This window comes from Podarcis melisellensis (assembly GCF_964234715.1).
Source record: "Podarcis melisellensis genome assembly, chromosome: 1".
Taxonomy (NCBI): domain Eukaryota; kingdom Metazoa; phylum Chordata; class Lepidosauria; order Squamata; family Lacertidae; genus Podarcis; species Podarcis melisellensis.
The window spans coordinates 24,056,284-24,076,951 of record NC_138528.1 but is presented as its reverse complement, the minus strand read 5'-3'; the positions used below and the strand labels follow the sequence as shown (position 1 = coordinate 24,076,951).

General features: G+C 44.2%; 1 protein-coding gene and 1 long non-coding RNA gene across 3 annotated transcripts in view; both read right to left on the bottom strand.

Annotated features, from left to right (window-relative positions):
* The window catches only part of KCNK10 (potassium two pore domain channel subfamily K member 10), an 89,498-nt gene extending 76,164 nt beyond the window's left edge, over positions 1-13,334 (bottom strand). Inside the window, exons 1-2 of one of the 2 annotated variants that reach the window (XM_081912306.1) lie at positions 13,243-13,334; positions 12,147-12,262 (exon numbers count right to left, since the gene is read on the bottom strand). In XM_081912306.1, the coding sequence (XP_081768432.1) occupies positions 12,147-12,198 (52 nt within the window). In that variant the 5' untranslated portion in view covers positions 12,199-12,262; positions 13,243-13,334. Of the gene's footprint in view, positions 1-12,146; positions 13,142-13,242 lie in introns of those variants that run through there. The other variant, XM_081912305.1, reaches the window with a different exon arrangement.
* Positions 9,571-10,463, bottom strand: LOC309372848. The gene is made up of 2 exons (XR_014169709.1): positions 10,099-10,463; positions 9,571-9,715 (listed from the first exon to the last, which is right to left on the bottom strand). It is a non-coding gene; the product is annotated as an uncharacterized lncRNA (long non-coding RNA).
* Positions 13,335-20,668: the final 7,334 nt, after the last annotated feature.

Sequence of the window (20,668 nt, the reverse complement as noted above, 5' to 3'; positions counted from 1 at the left end):
GGTTCAAATCCCCGCAACAGGGTGAGTTCCCATTGCTTGGTCCCTGCTCCTGCCAACCTAGGAGTTTGAAAGCACGCCAAAGTGCAAGTAGATAAATAGGTACTTCTCCAGCGGGAAGGTAAACGGCGTTTCCATGCACTGCTCTGGTTCGCCAGAAGCGGCTTCTTCATGCTGGCCATATGACCAGCTGTATACAGGCTCCCTCGGCCAATAAAGCGAGATGAGTGCCGCAATCCCAGAGTCGGTCACGACTGGACCTAATGGTCAGGGGTCCCTTTACATATATATATATATATATATATATATATATATATATATATATACACACACACACACACACACACATATATATATATATATATATATATATATATATATATATATATATATTACACCATCTAAAGTTTTAAAGCCTCTGGGTGAATATTTGGAGACTATGCAGTTCAAACAGCCTCTACTATTTGCAGATTCACGTTCAGTGTGAATAATCATCATGTGAGCCATCTAAGGCAACAGGCAATGAACTAGCTTTGGCAACATCTGACACTGGTTGGAAATAAGTGAAAACACCAACTGGTCCATGACTGTCTGAATGAAGTAATGCCAGTTCATATGACTGAACTTATAGTACAAACACAGCAAATGAGGCTATGGGTTTTTTTAAAAAAATAGTTATATTATTCAAGCATATCTATGTGCACTTAACAGGATAAAGTCACGCAACTATTTAATAATAATAATAATAATAATAATAATAATAGTAATAATTTATTTATATCCTGCCCTCCCCAGCCAGGGGCGGGCTCAGGGCGGCTAACACAAAATATAAATTACAATAAAATGTAATAGAAAAAAACAACAGTTAATTAAAATATGGCTCAAAATACAGCTTAAAATGCAGCCTCATATTAGTAGTAGCCCATAAATCAAGACCATAAAGGGAGGAAATATCAGATATTCACCTGAGTCAGCTATCCATGCTGGTCCTACATTGCTGGGCCAGCAAAAAAGCCAAGGGAAAATTTATATACCAAATCCCATATAAGGGGTCACAGTGAGTCTAATCCGAAGGCCAGGCAGAACAGCTTCATCTTGCAGGCCCTGTGGAAAGATGTCAAATCCCACAGGGCCCTGGTATCTTGTGACAGAGTGTTCCATCACATTGGGGCCAGTGCTGAAAAGGCCCTGGTCCTAGTTGAAACCAATCTAACCTCTTTGAGGCTTGGGACCTCCAAAGTGTTGTTATTTATGGACCTTAAGGTCCTCCGCGGGGCATACCAGGAGAGGCGGTCCCATAGGTATGAGGGTCCTAGGCGGCATAGGGCTTTAAAGGTCAAAACCAGCACCTTAAGCCTGACCCTGTACTCCACTGGGAGCCAGTGCAGCTGGTAAAGCACTGAATGAATGTGATCCCGCAGCAAGGGCCCTGTAAGGAGCCTCGCCGTGGCATTCTGCACCTGCTGGAGTTTCTGGGTCAGCTTCAAGGGCAGTCCCACGTAGAGCGAGTTACGATAATCAAGCCTGGAAGTGACCATCACATGGATCACTGTGGCCAGATCAGGGCGAGAAAGGTAAGGGACCAACTGCTTAATACAGCGGAGATGGAAAAATGGTACCTTTGCTGTGGCTGCAACCTGCACCTCCATAGAAAGGGAGGCATCAAAGGTTATACCCAAACTCTTGACAGAAGGCGCTGGCACTAATTGAGCCCCCGCAAGAGATGGGAGTTGGCCCCCCAACCCCATGTCGTCCCGACCCAGCCAGAGGACCTCTGTCTTCAAAGATTTTAACTTCAACCAGCTCCCACACAGCCATCCAGCTACAGCTTCCAAGCATCTGGTCAGTGTGTTCAGGGCCGAGTCAGGCCGGCCATCCACCAACAGATAAAGCTGGGTGTCATCAGCATATTGATGACAACCCAGCCCCAAACTCCAGACAATCTGGGCAAGGAGGCACATAAAGATATTGAAAAGCATCGGGGAAAGGACCGCGCCCTGCGGTACTCCACACACCAAGGAGTGCCGCGACGACAACTCCTTCCCTAGCGCCACTCTAGTTTAGAAGAAACACCCCAGAGTCCTTACTGCCATGAGCTCACCCTGGTTACATGTTCATGAAGAGCTTCAAAATGATGACATTTCCCTTTTCTGATTGTTGAAATAGTCACCAGATGTTCCATCTAAAACCCATGACATTTACCTTACCTTTCTGCCTGTGTCCAGTGTCTATTTAGATCGCAAGCATGCGCAGAGTGCCTCAAACACTTGCTCTGCTAGTTTCACTGTCCACTAGTTCCTTTCCCCCACTTTCTTGTTCCAGCTTAATACACCAGTGTATCAGTACATTTCCACAAGACCCTGCAACCCTGATGTGCCTTTTTCCAATTTAGTTAAGTACAGTCAGTAATGTTTGCCACCTGTGAAAGTTTCCCTTCCCTGTTTCTGCCAGCAGCTGTGAATAGTAATAACTTTGAAATCATTCAGATATCAGACTCTGCTATCTTAAATCAATAATGGGGGTCTCAGGGTCCCCGTTTGTCACAAAAAGGTCACATTCCTGTCCTCTAAAAACCATGATTACACACATTGCCTTATGAATGCTTCAAGCCTTCTGAAACTTGATGAAACTTATTGAATTGTGGGCTTAGAATTCTCCTTCGTTTCTTCCTCATGCAAGTGCTCCACACATCATACTCTACATAGTAACCATATTTTGAAATGTTTGGTCATAGATAAGTGGCCAAAAAAAAAAGGATCAGCAAAAAAAAAAAAAAGAAGAGGCTTTAGCAATAGGTGCAGAAACATACAGAATGAATGTCTTACCAGGACTTCTGCACATCCATTACAGGGAATAATCAAAACACATTTCTTGAGTCCAATTCCATGTGTTCCTCTACTGTTTTAGGTAAGCACAATATTCAAGCAGCTTTGTTTAAATAACACGCTTCAATGTACTTTGCATCCCGAGATGTATGTTTGTTTAAAAGTATTTCTAAATATTTTTTAAAAATCACCAAGCGCTATACAAAAGACAACCTAAAAACATTAAAGCTGTATCATAAAAACCGAGATACATTATGAAACACAGTTAAGAATTATAAAAACATACAATAGCTGAAATTAAGTAATAACAGGGTTCAATTTTATGGGCCAGGGAAAGTCTGGGCAAAAAGACCTATTTACAAATCACTTGAAGTAGCTAGTGCTTCCTGTAAATTTGAACTTTAAAACTGAGAATCATGCCATAAACATACTAAAATATCTCAGCGCTCAAGAGACATACTACATTATGTTGTGTTGCATATTTCCAACCCTCTGAAAACAGGTGTTCTAGCCGGTGTTCTAGCTTGAAACGAAGGATTGAATCCTGAACTTAAGCACCACATTTCATTGCGATAGCCCAATGGTCAAGAAGTTATTGAGTTACAAACAAGTAGAGTCCAGCATCTCTCAAGACTCCTCTTTTGTGCCTTTCCACTTAGGCAAGTGGTTCTCCCTTCAAACATATTGGATCCATAAAACTAACCTAATGCCAATTTTATTTATCATAAACTGGATACAGTGGAGTAATGGTTAAGATTTTTCATTCTACCTTTTTGTGCAAACCTATCACCACACCCTGCCCTCCCCCGCCACTCCCCCCCCCCCCAAATATCAGTCCTGCCCTCTTGGTTTTTGCCCATTCAGAACCCCATCAGACACAACAAGCCACAGCATCTTGACTTCTAAACAAAGGAGGCACATACTGATCTCACCTACAGAGAACATGTTTTGCAGCAACACAATGAATCTGCCATATCATGAGTACACATCAACCCACACAGAGCAGTTTATATGTGGCTTGGATTTCATGGGCAGTGCCCTTTGAGCAGCTTCTTGTTTATGCTGCGCCCCACTCCGCATATTATTATTATTGGGGGGGGGGTCCAGTCACTGCAATCAGAATAAAATCATTCACAAGGTTAATTTGTTTTTTCACCCCAAGGGCATTTCAGAAGGTGCCTTCGATATAAAGACAATTGATGGCAGCCATTCTTACATCCACCGTGAAAAGGATGGTGAAAGCTTGTCAAATAACTCCAAAGTGTAACACCTGCAGCTTCCTGCTGACCCAAACATCAATTACATGACCTCTAAAGCTTTCTTTTTAAAAAAAAACGTTTTCATGTTCCGCGCATTTATGGTGCAACTGAATCCGTCTTGTATGCTCTCTTTAAGGCACAGATTTAAACCCCCTCCCAATGGGGAATATAATTAAATTTCCTTCCTCACATTACTCTTCAAGGAGCACACAGGAAAATAAAGCATACCCACTTTTTTTAAGGTCTTGTTCCAGCGATCTCCTTATAGCAAACTGCATAGCTTCCTATTTGTCTTCCTAGGAAAGAGAAGGGCTGAGTCAGTTCTTCGGGGATATGAACTCTGCGGCTGCAGCAAATCTCATTGTTTTATACCTGTTGCGTGAAACAGCAAGCAGGTCCTGTGGGGTTGTGTTGCTATAGTAGTGCTAATTGTTGCTTCACCACAACAAAGCATCTTTATAAGATTCACCCAACCCATTTTTGAGGGACAGCTCCATGCTTTCAGCAGGAAATGTAGAAAAAGAAGGTGAGGGGTCACGTCTAGCCCTATGACTGTGAAGTACGGAAAATCATGGAATCAGTTCCCGATCCTTTTCCACTAATATAGATTTCAATCACTCTGTTGCTGCTCTACTAAAGGACAGTGAGCAATACATGGACTTTGTCAAAGGGCTCCACCAAAGTCCCAGCTTTCTGCTACTATCATTACTCTTTTATCATTTATTTCATTAATGAATGACTTCCTGTGAAGTATTATCCTGGAAAAAAAGTGGTATGTGGGGTGCCACAGGGTTCTGTCCTGGACCCATTATTGCTCAATGTCTTCATAAAAGACTTGGATGAAGGGATTAAGGGGGGTGCTCATCCAATTTGTAGATGACACTATTTCTCAAGGACTGATTTGCTGAAGGGTAGATATCTCTGACAAGAAAGGACATCTCATGGCAAGGAAGGTGTCGTTGTATTATGAGCTCCCCAAACTATAGAGTGGTCACCATGAATCTTGGAGGAAGTTAAAGTGGAAGCAGCTAACCATGATTTTTTCATTAGTCCCTCTGATAATGCCAGTGACCTGAGCATCTTTTCGGGCTTCCAGGTGAATGTGTGGACCCCAACATTGCCTGTAACAAACTGCCAATTTAGTGGCTCAATTGTGACAACCTGAATTGGTGGTTGCAATACAGAGGAACTACCGGCTGACTGGCTATTGATCGCAATGAGACCAATGTGGTTTGAATAAAGGCTTGGACAAGGCTTAGTTATATGTAGCTGCTGTAAAAATAAATCAACAACAATATTAGGCTAAATTATGACTGCGAGCATCATGAAGCAGTGTTGCCTTAGCACATCTTGTACATCTCTACAGGGAAATAAGTATATTTGAGAGTATCTTCTAATTCATAGTAAATCAAGGCGTGTCCAATGGCATGTGATTTCTCACTCTCCCCTCCTTCTGTAGAAGAGACACAAAAGTGCTTATTGGTGGCAATGCATGGAAATGAGACTATTCAGGGACTATCCATAAATCAATGAGTAGACCTCTCTCATCCATATGTGGCAACAGTATAAAGTGTGATATTTATCATTTAAACTGCAGCCCAGGATTAACACAGTTTAACCACCAACAGTTCCCAAGAGTCCTTCCCTGTCAACTAGCCTCAATATCACCCGTGAGTCAGTCTCTCTCTCTCTCTCTCTCTCTCTCTCTCTCTCTCTCTCTCTCTCTTTCTCTCTCTCTCTCTCTCACCCACACTTCTTATAATCAAGCTCTGGCTATTTTTTCTTTGTTTTAACTGACATTTACAAATTTTTTAATTAAAAAAACCAAACTATGCTTGATTGTAAACCCCCGCCAAGGCTTATTTATTTATGTATTCTTTTATTTAACAAAATGTATATATTATTTATTTATCTTAGGTCAACAATTTGCATTCCACTTAATCACAGTCAGCTCTAAGCAGCGTACAGGAGAATTAATACGATAAGACTGAAAAAGAGTTATAACTATAAAATCAGTTTTTAACACCTGCCAGAATATACCACTTTCTCAAATGAAAGACCTCTAAACAGTTGACAAAAGACAATCTAAGATTTTCCTTAAAAGCACCAAAGCACCAATAAAAGCGAATATTAAAAACAAATTACATTAAAATAGTTAAAATATAGAACAAAACCAGTCATTTAAAAGTTATTATACTTACTGAAATCACGTTAAAATTGTATGCTAAAATTACATGCCTCCTAAAATTACAAACCTAGGTAGGCAAGCTGGGGGGGGGGGGGGCGGAGTTGTTCCATCTTCTACATACAGCACTTGGCACTGATGTGGTTCAGAAGTGATAAATCTTGTCCAGGCTAAGGGCCACATTTCCTTCTGGGCAACTTTCCAGGGGCCACATGCTGGTGGCAGGCAGGGTCAGATTTCCTACACACAATTACACATAACGGGGAAAGTGTTTTGGGTGAATATGGCAGGTCTCCACAATTCACTGGAATCCTGTTTTGTTTTTGTATGCTTGGTCATTTATGGTATCTCTGCTGCCTCACTGCCCTCTCTTCTTTCTTAGGCCAAAAATTCTCCTCAAATTCTTCACACAGTAGTTTCAATGGGTGGTTTTGTGTTTTTGGAGGGGTTGGGGGTTTTTTTTGAGAATCTGAGAATTTCTGCCCCAGCTAAAGAAATTTAAGGGTCGGTGGGTGGGTGTGTAGTTTCTCATAAGCTATAGTCCTCTGTGGAGATGTGTCAGGTTCCATTTAAGGCTGTCTATATCTTGTATCTCAAAAAGCCTGTCAAAAGGAAAAGGCAATACATCATAAAGATCCAAGCTCAGTTGGTGAGAAACTCTAGAGGTGTTCAGATCTCACAAAGTTCTCTTTTAAGGCTGAAGAGCTTGCGCACATTCTCCCCAACAAAGACAGGCCCAAATGACTAGTGTTACCGTGGCAACTGTGGAGAGCTTGCGCTCTCTCTCAGGCTACACAACTATAACACTACAGAAGTTCAAAACACTGAGCCACGGATAAGCACCGTAAAATTAGTCCCACAAAGTTTGCTAATGATTCTCCAGCATCTCTGCCAATCTATCTAGTTTTTCCTCATTACTTCATCGTCTTTGACCAAACTGCGGGAGGCAGTGGAGGACAGAGGTGCCTGGCGTTCTCTGGTCCATGGGGTCACGAAGAGTCGGACACGACTAAACGACTAAACAACAACAACACTTCATCGTCTTACGCTCCTGCTGATTCCATTCAAGTGAATTGAGCAGCTCTGCAATTACTATCAACGCTTGTCTTATACATGGTGCTCTCGGGGCCATTTCACTTATCACTCAGAGCATGTGTGTTCAACAGGGAGCACAACAGAACTTGCCATTTCTAAGTTTCACAAGTTCCAAACCTACATAGTACAGTGGTACCTTGGGTTAAGTACTTAATTCGTTCCGGAGGTCCGTACTTAACCTGAAACAGTTCTTAACCTGAAGCACCACTTTAGCTAATGGGGCCTCCTGCTGTCGCCGCGCCGCCAGAGCACGATTTCTGTTCTTATCCTGAAGCAAAGTTCTTAACCTGAAGCATTATTTCTGGCTTAGTGGAGTGTGTAACTTGAAGCGTATGTAACCTGAAGCATATGTAACCCGAGGTACCACTGTACATTGTTCACACTTGTGCGAAGAAAGCGGGAAACAAAGCTGTGTTTGGAACAGTCCTAGGTCCTTCCATGAGAATGGTTGAGTTCCCCCCCAGGTATAGATTCAATCTGTCAACAACTACTTTGCAGAGTGATAATTCGAACAAATAGGAGTTATTGTCTCAATGACAGCTACCAAGTGTAAGAGTTTGAAATATTGGATATATTTGTGGATTAAAAACTTCAAGCAAACATCATTCATCACATTAAAAGCTAGGGTGATCGGAACTCACCCCGGGAGTCAGGCACACATTTAGTCACTTGCCAATCACAACGCACACATCTTAAGAGACATTTCACAACACATACACTCAGAAAAGTAATGTAGGTAGAAATCCAGAGAACTGGCAGACTTTTGAAGTTGTTTTTAGCACTGTAGTTACCTTGCAATGCATGCAATCCATGTCAGACGTGAAATCACTTAACAGTTGGCTATTATGTTTATCATTGCCCACCCCCCATTCTTCAGATAATGATTATTACTCCACAGTTTATAGCCATGAACACTAAAATGCACATAAACAAACAAATAAGCAATCTGCCAGACCTCTTAGATTGGATTCAGGGTCAGGGTTACAGTATTCTATTCTTCCAAATACTCATCCAATCTCTCACATATAAGTGATCATGAAGTTTGAAATTCTAAGTGTCTATCTTAGTAATTGTGCAAGGTTACGGTACCAAGTGACACCATCCCCTACATTTTGTCATATAATGTACTCATTTACCATATTTCTATACCGCTTTTCAGCCATAATGTTCTGTGAACAGTCCTGAGATTTCCAGGTATCGGGCAGTATATAAATTAAATTAATAATAATAATAATAATAATAATAATAATAATAATAATAATGGTTCTCAAAGCAGTTCACATTTTTTTAAAAAAACAACAGACTGATAGGTGGATGATACTGCCCATCACAGGTCCAGAATACCAGTTCCTTTCAATGGTATTAAGGAAACTATATTATATGACCCCTACCTCAATATAAGGCATTAAAATACATTGTGAATAAGTCATTCAGTAATTCAGGCATTCCCCCCACCTTAAAAAAAAAAGGATAAACCAATGTAGTTGTGTGTTGAAAGTTTCCTATTGGTTTCATTTGTTTATTTTATTAATTCTTTGAGTGAAATCCAGGATTTTCCTTCTGTTCACAGAAGGGACTGATATCTAGCAGCCTTCCACTTCTGGAGGAAGGAGAGCAGGGCTGGCTGAAGACATTTTGGCACCTGAGGCTGACCCCAAAATGGTGCTCCTGTCTGCACCAAAGAAGGGATCAGGGAAGCTCTTCATCAGAAACAAGGGGAGATCAACATTGAGATCTACTGCCCTAGTGGAATCTGCTGCCTGAGGTCGCCTCACCTTGCCTCAAGAGAGGCCAGCACTGAAGTGGACAGCAACAATTTTCTCCAATTCACCTTTGCCTGTCACACTCTGTTCCAGAAGGTCACTCACTGCCTCACTCCAGCAGTTTTTTTAGTGGGCAGAGATGGCTATAAATGGAAGAAGGAACTGCCAAAAACTGCCTCCTCACTCACACCCTTCCTCCTTTGAGAGCATCTCATGAGCAGAGTTCTTCTCATGGGAACTCTGGATCCAACCATTTGTACATTGAATTATCTTTGATGCACCCAAGGCAAATGTGTAATGGAGAGACAGGTCATCTGCACTGTTTTAATGCAAGCCAGGAGCATTTGCAAAGAATGTGTTTGCTATGAGAGGGAAACTGCACATTGAAATCAAGCCACCATAACCTTCTGACAGCAAATCGTCCAATAATGACATCTAGAAAGGACCATGTGCTCAATAGATCTCATATTCCCAGATCCTGCTATGCTCACAATCTGGGGAGAAGGGGTGCTCCCTGCTGAAGGATAGGTTACCAGTGGCAGCTTGGAACTTTCAGTCTGAATTGGCCCATGTTTCCAACTAGAGGGATTCCTAGTGGAGAAAACAGAGGGTATAATTCAAGATAATGTAGTTATTATATTTATTTACTAATTACAATTATATTCTGCCTTTCCTTCATTGAGCTTAAAGAAATCTAAATGGTGCCCCCCATTTTATCCTCACAATAACACTGTGAGGTAGGTGCCTGGCCCCCAATCACCCATTCATATTCAAGTGGAAATTTGAATCTGTGTCTCCCCAGTCTTAATTCAGCACTCTAAGCTCTATACCATGCTGACTCTCAAGAGTACTGAGATATATGAATACAATACCATATTATTACTATATGACCATAAGTTGTTGTTGTTGTTGTTGTTACTATTATTATTCATTTGCTAATAATGAAAATAACAACCTTAATATTTATAGCCCACCTTTTCTCCCATTGTGTAATCTGAGGTGGCAAACATGTCTCCCAGGCAGTCTCCCATCCAGCTACTGACCATACTCAGACCTGCTTAGCATCAGCAAAATGACACCATCATCTCCTTTCACACCATGCACGGTTCCAGGTCACAGAACCACCGCTCTAATGCCCTACAAATTCACTTCAGGCACATTGTGGTCACCATGGGTGAGACTGAGGGTGACAAACAGGTGGTAAGGACCCAAGGCACAGGACTGGCTCAGGTGGCAGCAGACCTTTCAATCTCACAACAGCACTCTTGGGCAAACATATAGAAAAGTGGATCCCATGATATTAAAAGTACAGCCAAAGTTGTTCTAGCCCTAGTGTCTGCAACATAGCTGAAGTTTAATCTATCCTTCTACTTGGGGTTACTTTATGACTAATATGTGATGTCAGCACAGTAGCACATCACCCAGGAGAAACAAATCCCAGCATTTGAACTAACTGGCTGGCTGTCACTTGAAGATTTGAACATCTCAGGACAATTGGTGAACTGGAGCCAGCCACCTGTTGGGAACGAAGAATCACGCCCTTCACAGCTGATTAAATATCTGGCTCTGGCCACATGCATAAGCACCACTGCCCATTCTCACCACAGTAATCATGCAATGCCCAATTTATTTATTTTTAGACTGGAGAAACATCAAACTTTTTAATAAAAAAAAATTTAATCGCATGACAGCCATTCTCCCAGCTGTCACACAATAAAGATTTCAGAATCGTCATCATTTTCATGATGGCAATAAATCATTCTCTGAAAGGTAGAGGCAAGCACACTTCTTCTGCACGTATCCTTGGTGAAATCCAAGTGTCTGGGATATTTCCATAATTCAGTTGTCATGCTATTAAAGACATAGCCATGCATGAAGTCAGCACTGAATTGGATATTTCTCCCCAGTACATGCACATTTTAGAGCACAAAGAATGAGGTGAGCAGGGAAAGGAAGGAGCTGAACCAAGTCCTTTGGAAAACATATAAATCTGACATGCATCACCAACACTGAACTGTTAGAATATTTCTATTCAAGTTTATGGACATGCATTTTCAACTGGTTCCAAAACCTAAACGGATCCTTACACCCAGATAAATATGTACCACACTCCCAAGAAGAAAAATAAACCAAAAGGATGCTACTGGGCATTTATTTCACAATCAATACATGCTACAGATTGCTGGAGACAAGCATTTGTGTGTACCCCTGTGCTCTAAACAACTCCGACTGTTGTACAGAAAGCCACAGCAGTGACACGTACGCGAGCCTTGTGTGCTATACCATCACCCACCCAAACAGTCTTCTCACAACACAGCCTCCACTTAAACACAGAGTTAATCCACCCACCCACCAAGGCAGAAGTGCTAACTCAGTTGTTAACAGGGTGACGACCCAACAGCTGAAGGTCTTGTCAAGCTTTGTTATTTACCATGCCTTTATGACTGCAATCCCAATAGGAGTCTTACCGCATTCACTTTTTATCCCACCCACCAAGCTGCTAAGAGACATTTGACATTGAGGGCACCAAAGTGGACAGCGGATGCTCACTCTCAGCCTCCACCGCCCCTTTTACGGGAGACAATGATCCCCAGAAGCAACAAAGGAATCTCGCAAACAAAATATAAGGATCTCCAGGACCTTATCCAACCAAGACAAGTTTTCATCCAGAAGACTAAAATAGTGTACAGGGGGGAGGGTGATAATTGGAGAGTGGGGGAGCAAGAGGCAACATCACGTTTGCTTTTCTGGCTCTTGGGTTTTGTTTTGTTTTTCAGTTGGACAAGTTTCTCTCCCTCCCACTCTGCACTCCAGAAAGATCATAGCAATGTTGACCATCTTCCAAGACGGGAGTCAGCAGGGAGAGGAGGGTCAATAACAAAGCCTCCGGTCCAAATCACAGCCAAAGCCGTCTCCTTTCTCCCATTCATTAGGTAGGAGGAATAACAATCCCAGTTAGGAAGACGGGCAACGAAGATAATTTAAAACACAAACAAAAAACGAGTGAGAAAGCAACACCAACCTTGTGGATCCCAGTTCACCTGTTTCCTTGGAGTCTCAATTGGAAATTTCATCGCTTCCTTTGCACCAGGATGGGGAAAAAGCTAAATGAAATCCTAACCTTTAGCTGGCTCGGTGCTGCAACCAAACAAACAAATTAATTTCAGATCAGGGGGAGTCTGCGCCGCTGGGAGTGTGTGTGTAAGGAGGGAGAGAGAACTAGTGGTTGCCAGGCAAAGATAAGCTACACGTGAAAACAAGGCAGAGTGGGCTTTGCACTGGAGAGCAAGTGGCAAAGGGAGCAGCCGTGGAATGAGCTTTGGTACAATTTGAGAGGGAGTCGAAATCGCCTGCTGGAGAAAGGAGGAAGTCAGATCCAAGGCGCTGGCTGGTTTTATACGCGCTCCAGCAGCAGTTGGCTGGTCTTCTCACCCGTCCCTCTTTTTTTTTTGCAGATGCTCCTTTGGGCGCTGCTGAGCGTGCCCACTGCAGCATTACACGCTGGGCCGGCGCACACGTGAATGCATCGTCCAGCCAGATGCAGATCTCAGGCTGCCAGGGAATCTCGCCAGCCAGTCAAGCCTCGCCTGAGAGCCAGACAGCCACTGCCGCTGCTTCCGCCCTGCGAATGCGTTTGGAGAAGGCGTTCAAGCGACCCATCACCGTTTTTGCACCGCCACCAAACTCAGCAGCCACCGAGGGGCGAGCCCAGCTCGAGATGTGCGCGTGGCAGCGGGGGGGGGGGGAGAGAGAGAAGACACCAGGAGAGAGCAGACGATGGAGAGAGGAGGGGGGGAAAGTCACCCACTGCTGGCTGGTGGGAGCTGCAGCCGCATGGCTGGTGGGAGGGTGGGGGAGATCATCCCATCTGAATGCAGCAACCGCAAGCGGCGGCGGCGGCGGCAGGAGGCGCAAGCTAGACGGAGAAGGAAGCGCAGACTCTCCTCGAACAGCTGATCTCAAACTTCAGTGGGGGCTCCTTGCCTTGGAAGAGGGGTGTGTGTGCTCCGAGGGAGGGGTGGGGGAGAGAGGGGGGAATCGGCTATACGTGGTAGGGAAAGGGGGCGGGGGTGGAGCTCCGGGTGGGGTGGGGGCGCGGGTGGGGGCTGGCTACTTACTGGCTCCCTTCCTCGCCTGGAGGAGGAGATTGCAATGCAGTGTTGTTAGGTGGAGTTTTGCAGCGGATGCGCGCTTGGCTGGGTAGTAGGAGCGGCGGAGGCGGCAGGAGCACATGGCTGGGGTGGGGGCGAGCCAACAAGAGCTGCAGAGGGAGCCCCTGCAAAAGGAAAAGAGGCAACATTGGGGCGGGGGGAGGGAGAGCGAACTGGCGGGAGAAGTTTTGCCAGGCACCACGAGGGAGCCGGCGAGGCGGGTGCTTTTGGATCGCGCCAAGGACTTCCCCCGTTGGCGCAAAAAGGCGAGTCCAACGCTGAGCGCTGGCGAAGCAGCTGTGCGTGCGAAACGTCGCCGGGTTCAGTCTCCAAGCAGGCCTTGGAAGGACTCCCACCCTGAAACTCTGTAGAGCCGTGGTCACATACCCTCCAACAATTCTCTGATGACAATAAAGACGTCCTAAGGGAAGGCGGGAGATTTCAGGATCAAATCAGAAACCAGGACGGTTTCTGTAAATCCCGGGTTGTCCCTGGAAAATAAGGAAACTTGAAGGGTCTGTGAAGCTTAGGTTCCTGGATTGGAGTCGAGGGACCCAGGAGTTTCAGCTCCGTGGATGCCAACGTTATAAATATGCATATTGTTTTTAATTGTCTTTTTATTGCTTTTTTATTTCTCTGATGGCATTTTATCGCGTTACAACTTGAATCCCATAGAGTTCCATTAAAAAGCCTACAACATCTAGCACAGTGCATTACCATTGCTACAGCAGGCAGAAATATCATTAAGCGGTCAGCCAAAACCCACAGCAATTTTCTAGCGGTCCGTGGAGGGAAACGTTGGGGAGCCGTTGGGGTAGAGACAATACTGAGTTAGATGGAGCAGTTTGAGCATCATCAATGTCATGGTCTGGCTGGGTGCAGAGGAGTGGTTGGAGGTGCCAATTGGGGAACCCCCCAAGGGAACCCCCAGGGGAAGAAGGCTCAGAGCTAGGGGGTTGGTGGTGGGGCTACAGTGAGAGTTCAGAGGAAGCAAAGTTGGGGGAGGAAGATTGGGAAGCTGAAGAGGCAACAGGGTTTAGTGAGCGGGAAGAGGCTGTGGCAGAGGGCAGTCCAGACTCGGAGGCAGGAGAGGAGGGGGGCCAGGAGACAGAGTCCACCTGCTGCTGCGACCAACTACCCTTTTTCCTGGTGTCCCAGACACACAGAGAAATGAAGAAAATGGAGCAACAGAGACAAGAGGATGGAGCTTTAGGCTGCTGCAGGTGGGAAATTGAGGAACTTTAGTCCTTGCCACTGCTGCATTGGGGTAAGACCTACTGGGAAGAGTTGCTGTGATCACTAGGCCTGTGCTGTTCGGTTCCTTTTAATAAAGAGTTAACTGCACTGACCCCGGGTGTTTTATTTCTGACCCGTCCCTGACTCTGGCTCCCGACAATCAGGCAGCTTCCTTCTTAGGAGGTGCAACTTGTTTGTCACTGACAGGGGTGCATTAGGGTCCATTAGGGTGAAAGGAGGAGCAGAGGTGGAGCGTGGTGAGTGCGGCCCCCCCCCGGGTGTCATCCCTGAGGGAGGGGGTGACAAAATCCCCCCCCCGGGCAAATTGACGCTGTGGCGCCATGCACCCTCCCCCAGCAGATTGATGTTGCACACACCCTGGGTGGATCTACACTGCACCGATCAAGCACCCCCTGGGTGGACTGAGGCCGCGCCAATTGCGCACCTTCCGGGCAGATTGACACTGCGCCAATCGTGCACCCCCTGGGTGGATCGAGGCTGCACCGATCGCGCGCACCGCGGTCAGATCAATGCTACGCTGATCTCAAACACCCTGGGTGCATTGCATGTGGCCTTTCCAGGTGCCTGAGCGGCTAGTTCCGCCACTGAGGAGGAGCACTGCCCCTCAACCAGCCCCTGCTCACCTGCCTTCTTTCTTACAATAAGTCAGTGGTGGCTCTGTCTGTCATTGGCTCAGGCTCCACCTACCAGGACCGAATTTGGTCATCTTTTGTAATATGGCACCCTGTGTCAGGCCAAAATCTGGCGTTCTCAAATGAATCTTCTCAGTTATAGACCTTATCAATTTTGCGCCCCCTCGGCTCAATGCTCTCTGTGGGGGAATTGCCCACACTGCCCTAAATCCAGCTCTGCACTGCTGGTAGTTCCACCCTTCCTTCCATCCTGTCAGTGCCAATGGGCAGCCACCGCCTCTATATTTAATGGGAAATGTGCATAGAATTGCAACCTCTGTGGTTACAGACCTTCTGTGTTTGATTATTTCCCCTCCACATGGCATAAGAAGAACGTTCCTTTCTGAAGCAAAAGCCATGCACAGTTATATTAAGGCCATTCGAACATGTTTTCTGCATTCAAAACCACGAAATGGCCGGTGCAAGACTCATCGAAGATAAACAGAAAATTAGCCAACACACTTGCCCATGGTTTGCTAGCACAAGTCCAATGTGAGGTAAATACTATCCAAGCAAGGCATTCATTGTGACTAGATCTGGAAATGGGGAATTTGCGGCCTTCCGGATTTTGTTGGACTACAACTCCCTTGACCCTTGACCTTTGGCATCAGCTGACTGGGGCTGACGGGAGTTGGGGTTCAACACCATCTGAAGGGCCAAAGTTTTTCCATTCCTGGACTAGAAGATGGTAGCTTTTACTATGTTTTGAAGCGACTGTGTTCATGGAGGAAGACAAAGAATGACAATTTGGTATTCCTTTCTGCAACTGAAAAGAAGTATGGAAATTTTGTAACATATGAATGGATAATTAAAAAAGCTCCTTTGAAAGTAGGCAGGTACCAGTTCACCTTTTTTCTGATAAATGTCCTTCTATTATAAATATTTTTAAGGGGGAAATTTCTTCATCAGATTTTTCTTTATGCTGAAAGGAAATTTCCCTCCACTTCGGAGCACTGGATTCTTTGCTGTTCATACACACGCACACAGCTTGCATTGCTACAGCTGTTGTTTGCTAGTTCTGCCCTGTTCCTCCCATTCTGGGGTTGACTTCTGGTCAAAGACAGGTTGGCACCAGAGGACCCCCCCAGGGAGGATCGGCTGGTTCTGGAGACGGCGGAATCACAGCAGCCTTGCACACTTGATTACACTCACCCAGACAGAAAAACGAGACAATCTTCAACTCTGTTGAGACTTGGAATTAGCAATGTGGCTGCTTTGCCCAGTTAGTGATTTGGGTGTTGCTTTTAGACTTTGTATATGAGGTTTATTTTTTCCTTTCGCATAGTGAATATGCACATTGTCATTGTTTAGATGCTTTTGTTCTAAGCAACTTACAGAACAAGTGTACAAATACCCACTAATATTTTATATAAAAGAGCAGATACAGCCCAAAAAAACAAGCAGAAAATTAAGGTCCAAAAGCGTGGGTGAATAAAAATGGGGGTTTTTGCCAGGTGCCTAAAAACAGATAGTGATGGCGCCAGATGTGCCTCCCTGCAGGGACCATTCCACAAACGGGGAGCCACCACTGAGAAGGTCAGGTCTCCTGTCACCACCCTTGGTGGAAACACACAGAGTAGAGTCTCAGATGCAGGGATGCCAGCTCCTGAGGGTTGAGCCCTTTTGGTGGCCCCTATATTTTGGGGGTAGGGGCTGCTTCCCCAATGTCCCAAAACCAAAGAGCCTAAGTGCAGAGCTGAGTGTGCCATCCTTCCATTGGCTGGCTCCTCCTCCTCCTTCTGCCATGGAGGAGAAGGAGGGTTGGAGCAGCCTTCCACTTGTGGCAGCACAAGAGGAGGCAGAGGAGGCGTCACCAGCCTTTGAACTGTATGGCCCCCACGTTTGGTTCCACCCCTGGCTCCTCCTTGTGTCCTTATGTCTCGCATGTGAAGTCAGGACGTCAGCCCTTGCAAGCAGGCGCCTCTTCTCAGATGATGAACACTGGGTCAAGGTTGGTTCATGGGGGGTGGGGGTTTGAACCACCCATAGGCCCAAGTCACTTGAGCGATCAAAGTATCTGGAATGCTGTTTTGCCACATACCTGCCTTAAGGGCCAGATCACCACACCCAGTCCATTCAATTTATGCAGTAGATGATGAAAAAGATGATTACACACACTGAAATAAGTCCAGAAGGTGGTCATTAAAATGGGCTCCTTCTCAAAACACACTGCATAAGGAGCTATGCAGGACAGCAGTGCTTTTGATGCTCAGGTTGTACCATGTCAGTGGCAAATTGATTGAATTGTTCATCATGAGCCCAAATCGCTTTCAAGCATGCCACTGCTCAGTCCATATAAACCATGATTTACTATGTTTGCCATGAACTGTCGCTCACATTATTGTTGGTGTTTTAATAGTTGAGCAACAGCATTTCATACTGGTCTCTTTTTGTGCTGTTCTGACAATGTTTTATGCTGTGTTTTTCATGACATTTCTGTCAAGATTGTTTTATTGACTTGTTTTGGATTTGATTTGATGCTATAAGCCACTCAGAAGACTTTGGCCTATGAGCAGTCCAGAAAATGTATAATATTGGGGGAATCACTGAGTTATGCACTGCACAGAATTCTACATCTGCAATAGGACATCAGAGTGCAGGAGGGAGAGAGTCCCACTGTACAAGCAAAAGTCTCTTGCATGAGCAGAACATCGTTGGAAACATTCCATTACGTTTTCTCCAAAGTGTTCCTTATTAGGTTTTTAATAAACAAATTTCCACTTTCAAATACATACTTCCATAGATCCAATGGACTCCCCCCATCTCCCAAGCACTGCATTCCCTGTGTAACCAAAACCTCAGCAATTTGTTAACTTATTTTATACATAACAATATATCTTCCATTTTATCGTGTTATCTGATGTAAACATTTCAGTACAATTGCATTAATTTTTAATTTCCACACAATAAAAATATTTCATTATCTCACTTCTGTCTTATAGTGTCTTATTTATCAATTCAGAAATTTGCCGATACTGAAGCTATACCTTCCTAGAAAGGAGCACTTTTTAACATTCATACAACTTATAATGCTTTTTCAAATAGTCCTTAAAATTTTCCCAAACTTCCTCCGTTTCTTCTTCTCCCGAGTCTCGAATTCTGCCAGTCATTTCAGCCAACTCCATATAGTCCATCAGCTGCGTCTGCCATTCTTCCAATGTGGGTAGATTTTGTGTCTTCCAGTGCTTTGCCAACAATCCTCGCTGCTGTAGTAGCGTACATAAAGAAAGTTCTATCTTTCTTGACCATCCTCTGGTCTACCATGCCCAGAAGGAAGGCCTCCGGTTTCTTAGGTAAGGTGAATCTCAGCACCTTTTTTAGTTCATTATGTATCATTTCCCAGAAGGCCTTCACTTTCGGGCAGGTCCACCAGAGGTGTAAAAATGTCCCTTCCTCTTCCTTACATTTCCAACATTTATTATCGGACAGGTGATATATCTTTGCAAGCTTGACTGGGGTCATGTACCACCGGTATATCATTTTCATAATGTTTTCCTTCAAGGCAGTACATGCCGTGAATTTCATTCCGGTGTTCCATAACCTTTCCCAGTCTTCAAACATAATGTTATGCCCCAAGTCCTGTGCCCACTTTATCATAGAGGATTTGACAATCTCATCCTGTGTGTTCCATTTAAGCAGCAAGTTATACATTCTCGAAATTAGCTTAGATTTTGGCTCAAGCAACTCTGTTTCTAGTTTCGATTTTTCCTCCTGAAAACCCACTTTTTTGTCTGCTTTAAAAACTTCCTGGATTTGAGCATAATGCAACCAATCTCGCACCTTGTTTTTTAACTTTTCCATACTCTGTAACCTCCATTTATCTCCAATTTTTTCAATTATTTCCCAATATTTAGGCCAGTGGGCCTCCATATTGAGTCTTTTACGTGCTTTGGCCTCCATCGGTGAGAGCCACCTCGGAGTTTTACTCTCCAATAAGTCTTTATATTTTGACCAGACCATGAAAATTGCCCTTCTGACAATATGGTTTTTGAACAATTTATGAACTTTAACCTTGTCATACCACAAATATGCATGCCACCCAAAAGCATTATCAAATCCCTCCAGGTCAAGGACATCGGTGTTCTCCAATAAAATCCAATCCTTCAACCAGCAGAGGGCTGCAGCTTCATAATATAACCTCAAGTCCGGCAGGGCAAACCCCCCTCTTTCTTTCGCATCTGTTAGTATTTTAAACTTTATTCGGGGCTTTTTGCCCTGCCAGACAAATTTAGATAAATCCCTCTGCCATTTTCCAAAACATTCCACCTTATCCACGATCTGGAGGGCCTGAAACAAAAATAGCATTTTCGGCAATACATTCATCTTTATAGCAGCTATTCTGCCCAGCAAGGAAAGTTTTAATCTTGACCATATTTCCAGATCTCTTTTGATCTCTGACCAACATTTCTCATAGTTGTCCTTAAATAAATTCAAATTTTTGGAGGTCAAATGGACCCCTAGGTACTTTACTTTTTTGACCACATTTAGTTCTGTTTCTTTTCTGAACTCCTCTATTTCAGTAGTTGTCAAGTTTTTTGCTAAAACTTTAGTTTTTTGTTTATTCAGCTTGAATCCCGCCACCCGACCAAAGTCAGAAATTAATTCTAACGCTCTTTTAGTACTAGAGGCTGGCTCCTGTAATGTTAATACCAAGTCATCTGCAAAAGCTTTCAGTTTGTTTTATTGACTTGTTTTGGATTTGATTTGATGCTATAAGCCACTCAGAAGACTTTGGCCTATGAGCAGTCCAGAAAATGTATAATATTGGGGGAATCACTGAGTTATGCACTGCACAGAATTCTACATCTGCAATAGGACATCAGAGTGCAGGAGGGAGAGAGTCCCACTGTACAAGCAAAAGTCTCTTGCATGAGCAGAACATCGTTGGAAACATTCCATTACGTTTTCTCCAAAGTGTTCCTTAAAAAAACTGCCAGTACATCTTGTCCAGGAGCCTTTGGAATCATCCCAAAGTTTGTACATTGCTATTGGAAGAGGAAGAGGGGGAAATAATGGTGGTGCCATTTAATTTGGCATCATTTTGGTATGTGCAAGGAAGAGCGTTTCCATGAATGACAGTTAAGTTGTGGCAAGAAGCATATAACAAGTTTGCATGAAGTTTTGTCAGTTTGCATTCCATCTTTCTCCCTAATTTTGACACCCCCGTGGAGCTCAGTTGCTGTCGATATAGTAGGGAAAGGAGTTGCCAGGCGGCACACAGACATGGCAGGAATGATAATGAGCTTGTTCTGTCAGACTTGGATTTAACGTGATTGTTGCTGCTATGGGACCAGGACAAAGACTTGATTTCCTCTGAATGGAAGAAAATCCCATTGAAGTCTGAAGAGGCTTTGGGATTCCAAGTGACACAAGTTCAGCAACCCTGAATGGAAAACAGAATGAGATTAGGCTGTGCCTTACAGTCATGTTAACAATAACACTGATTGTAATCGGGGGGGAGCTTA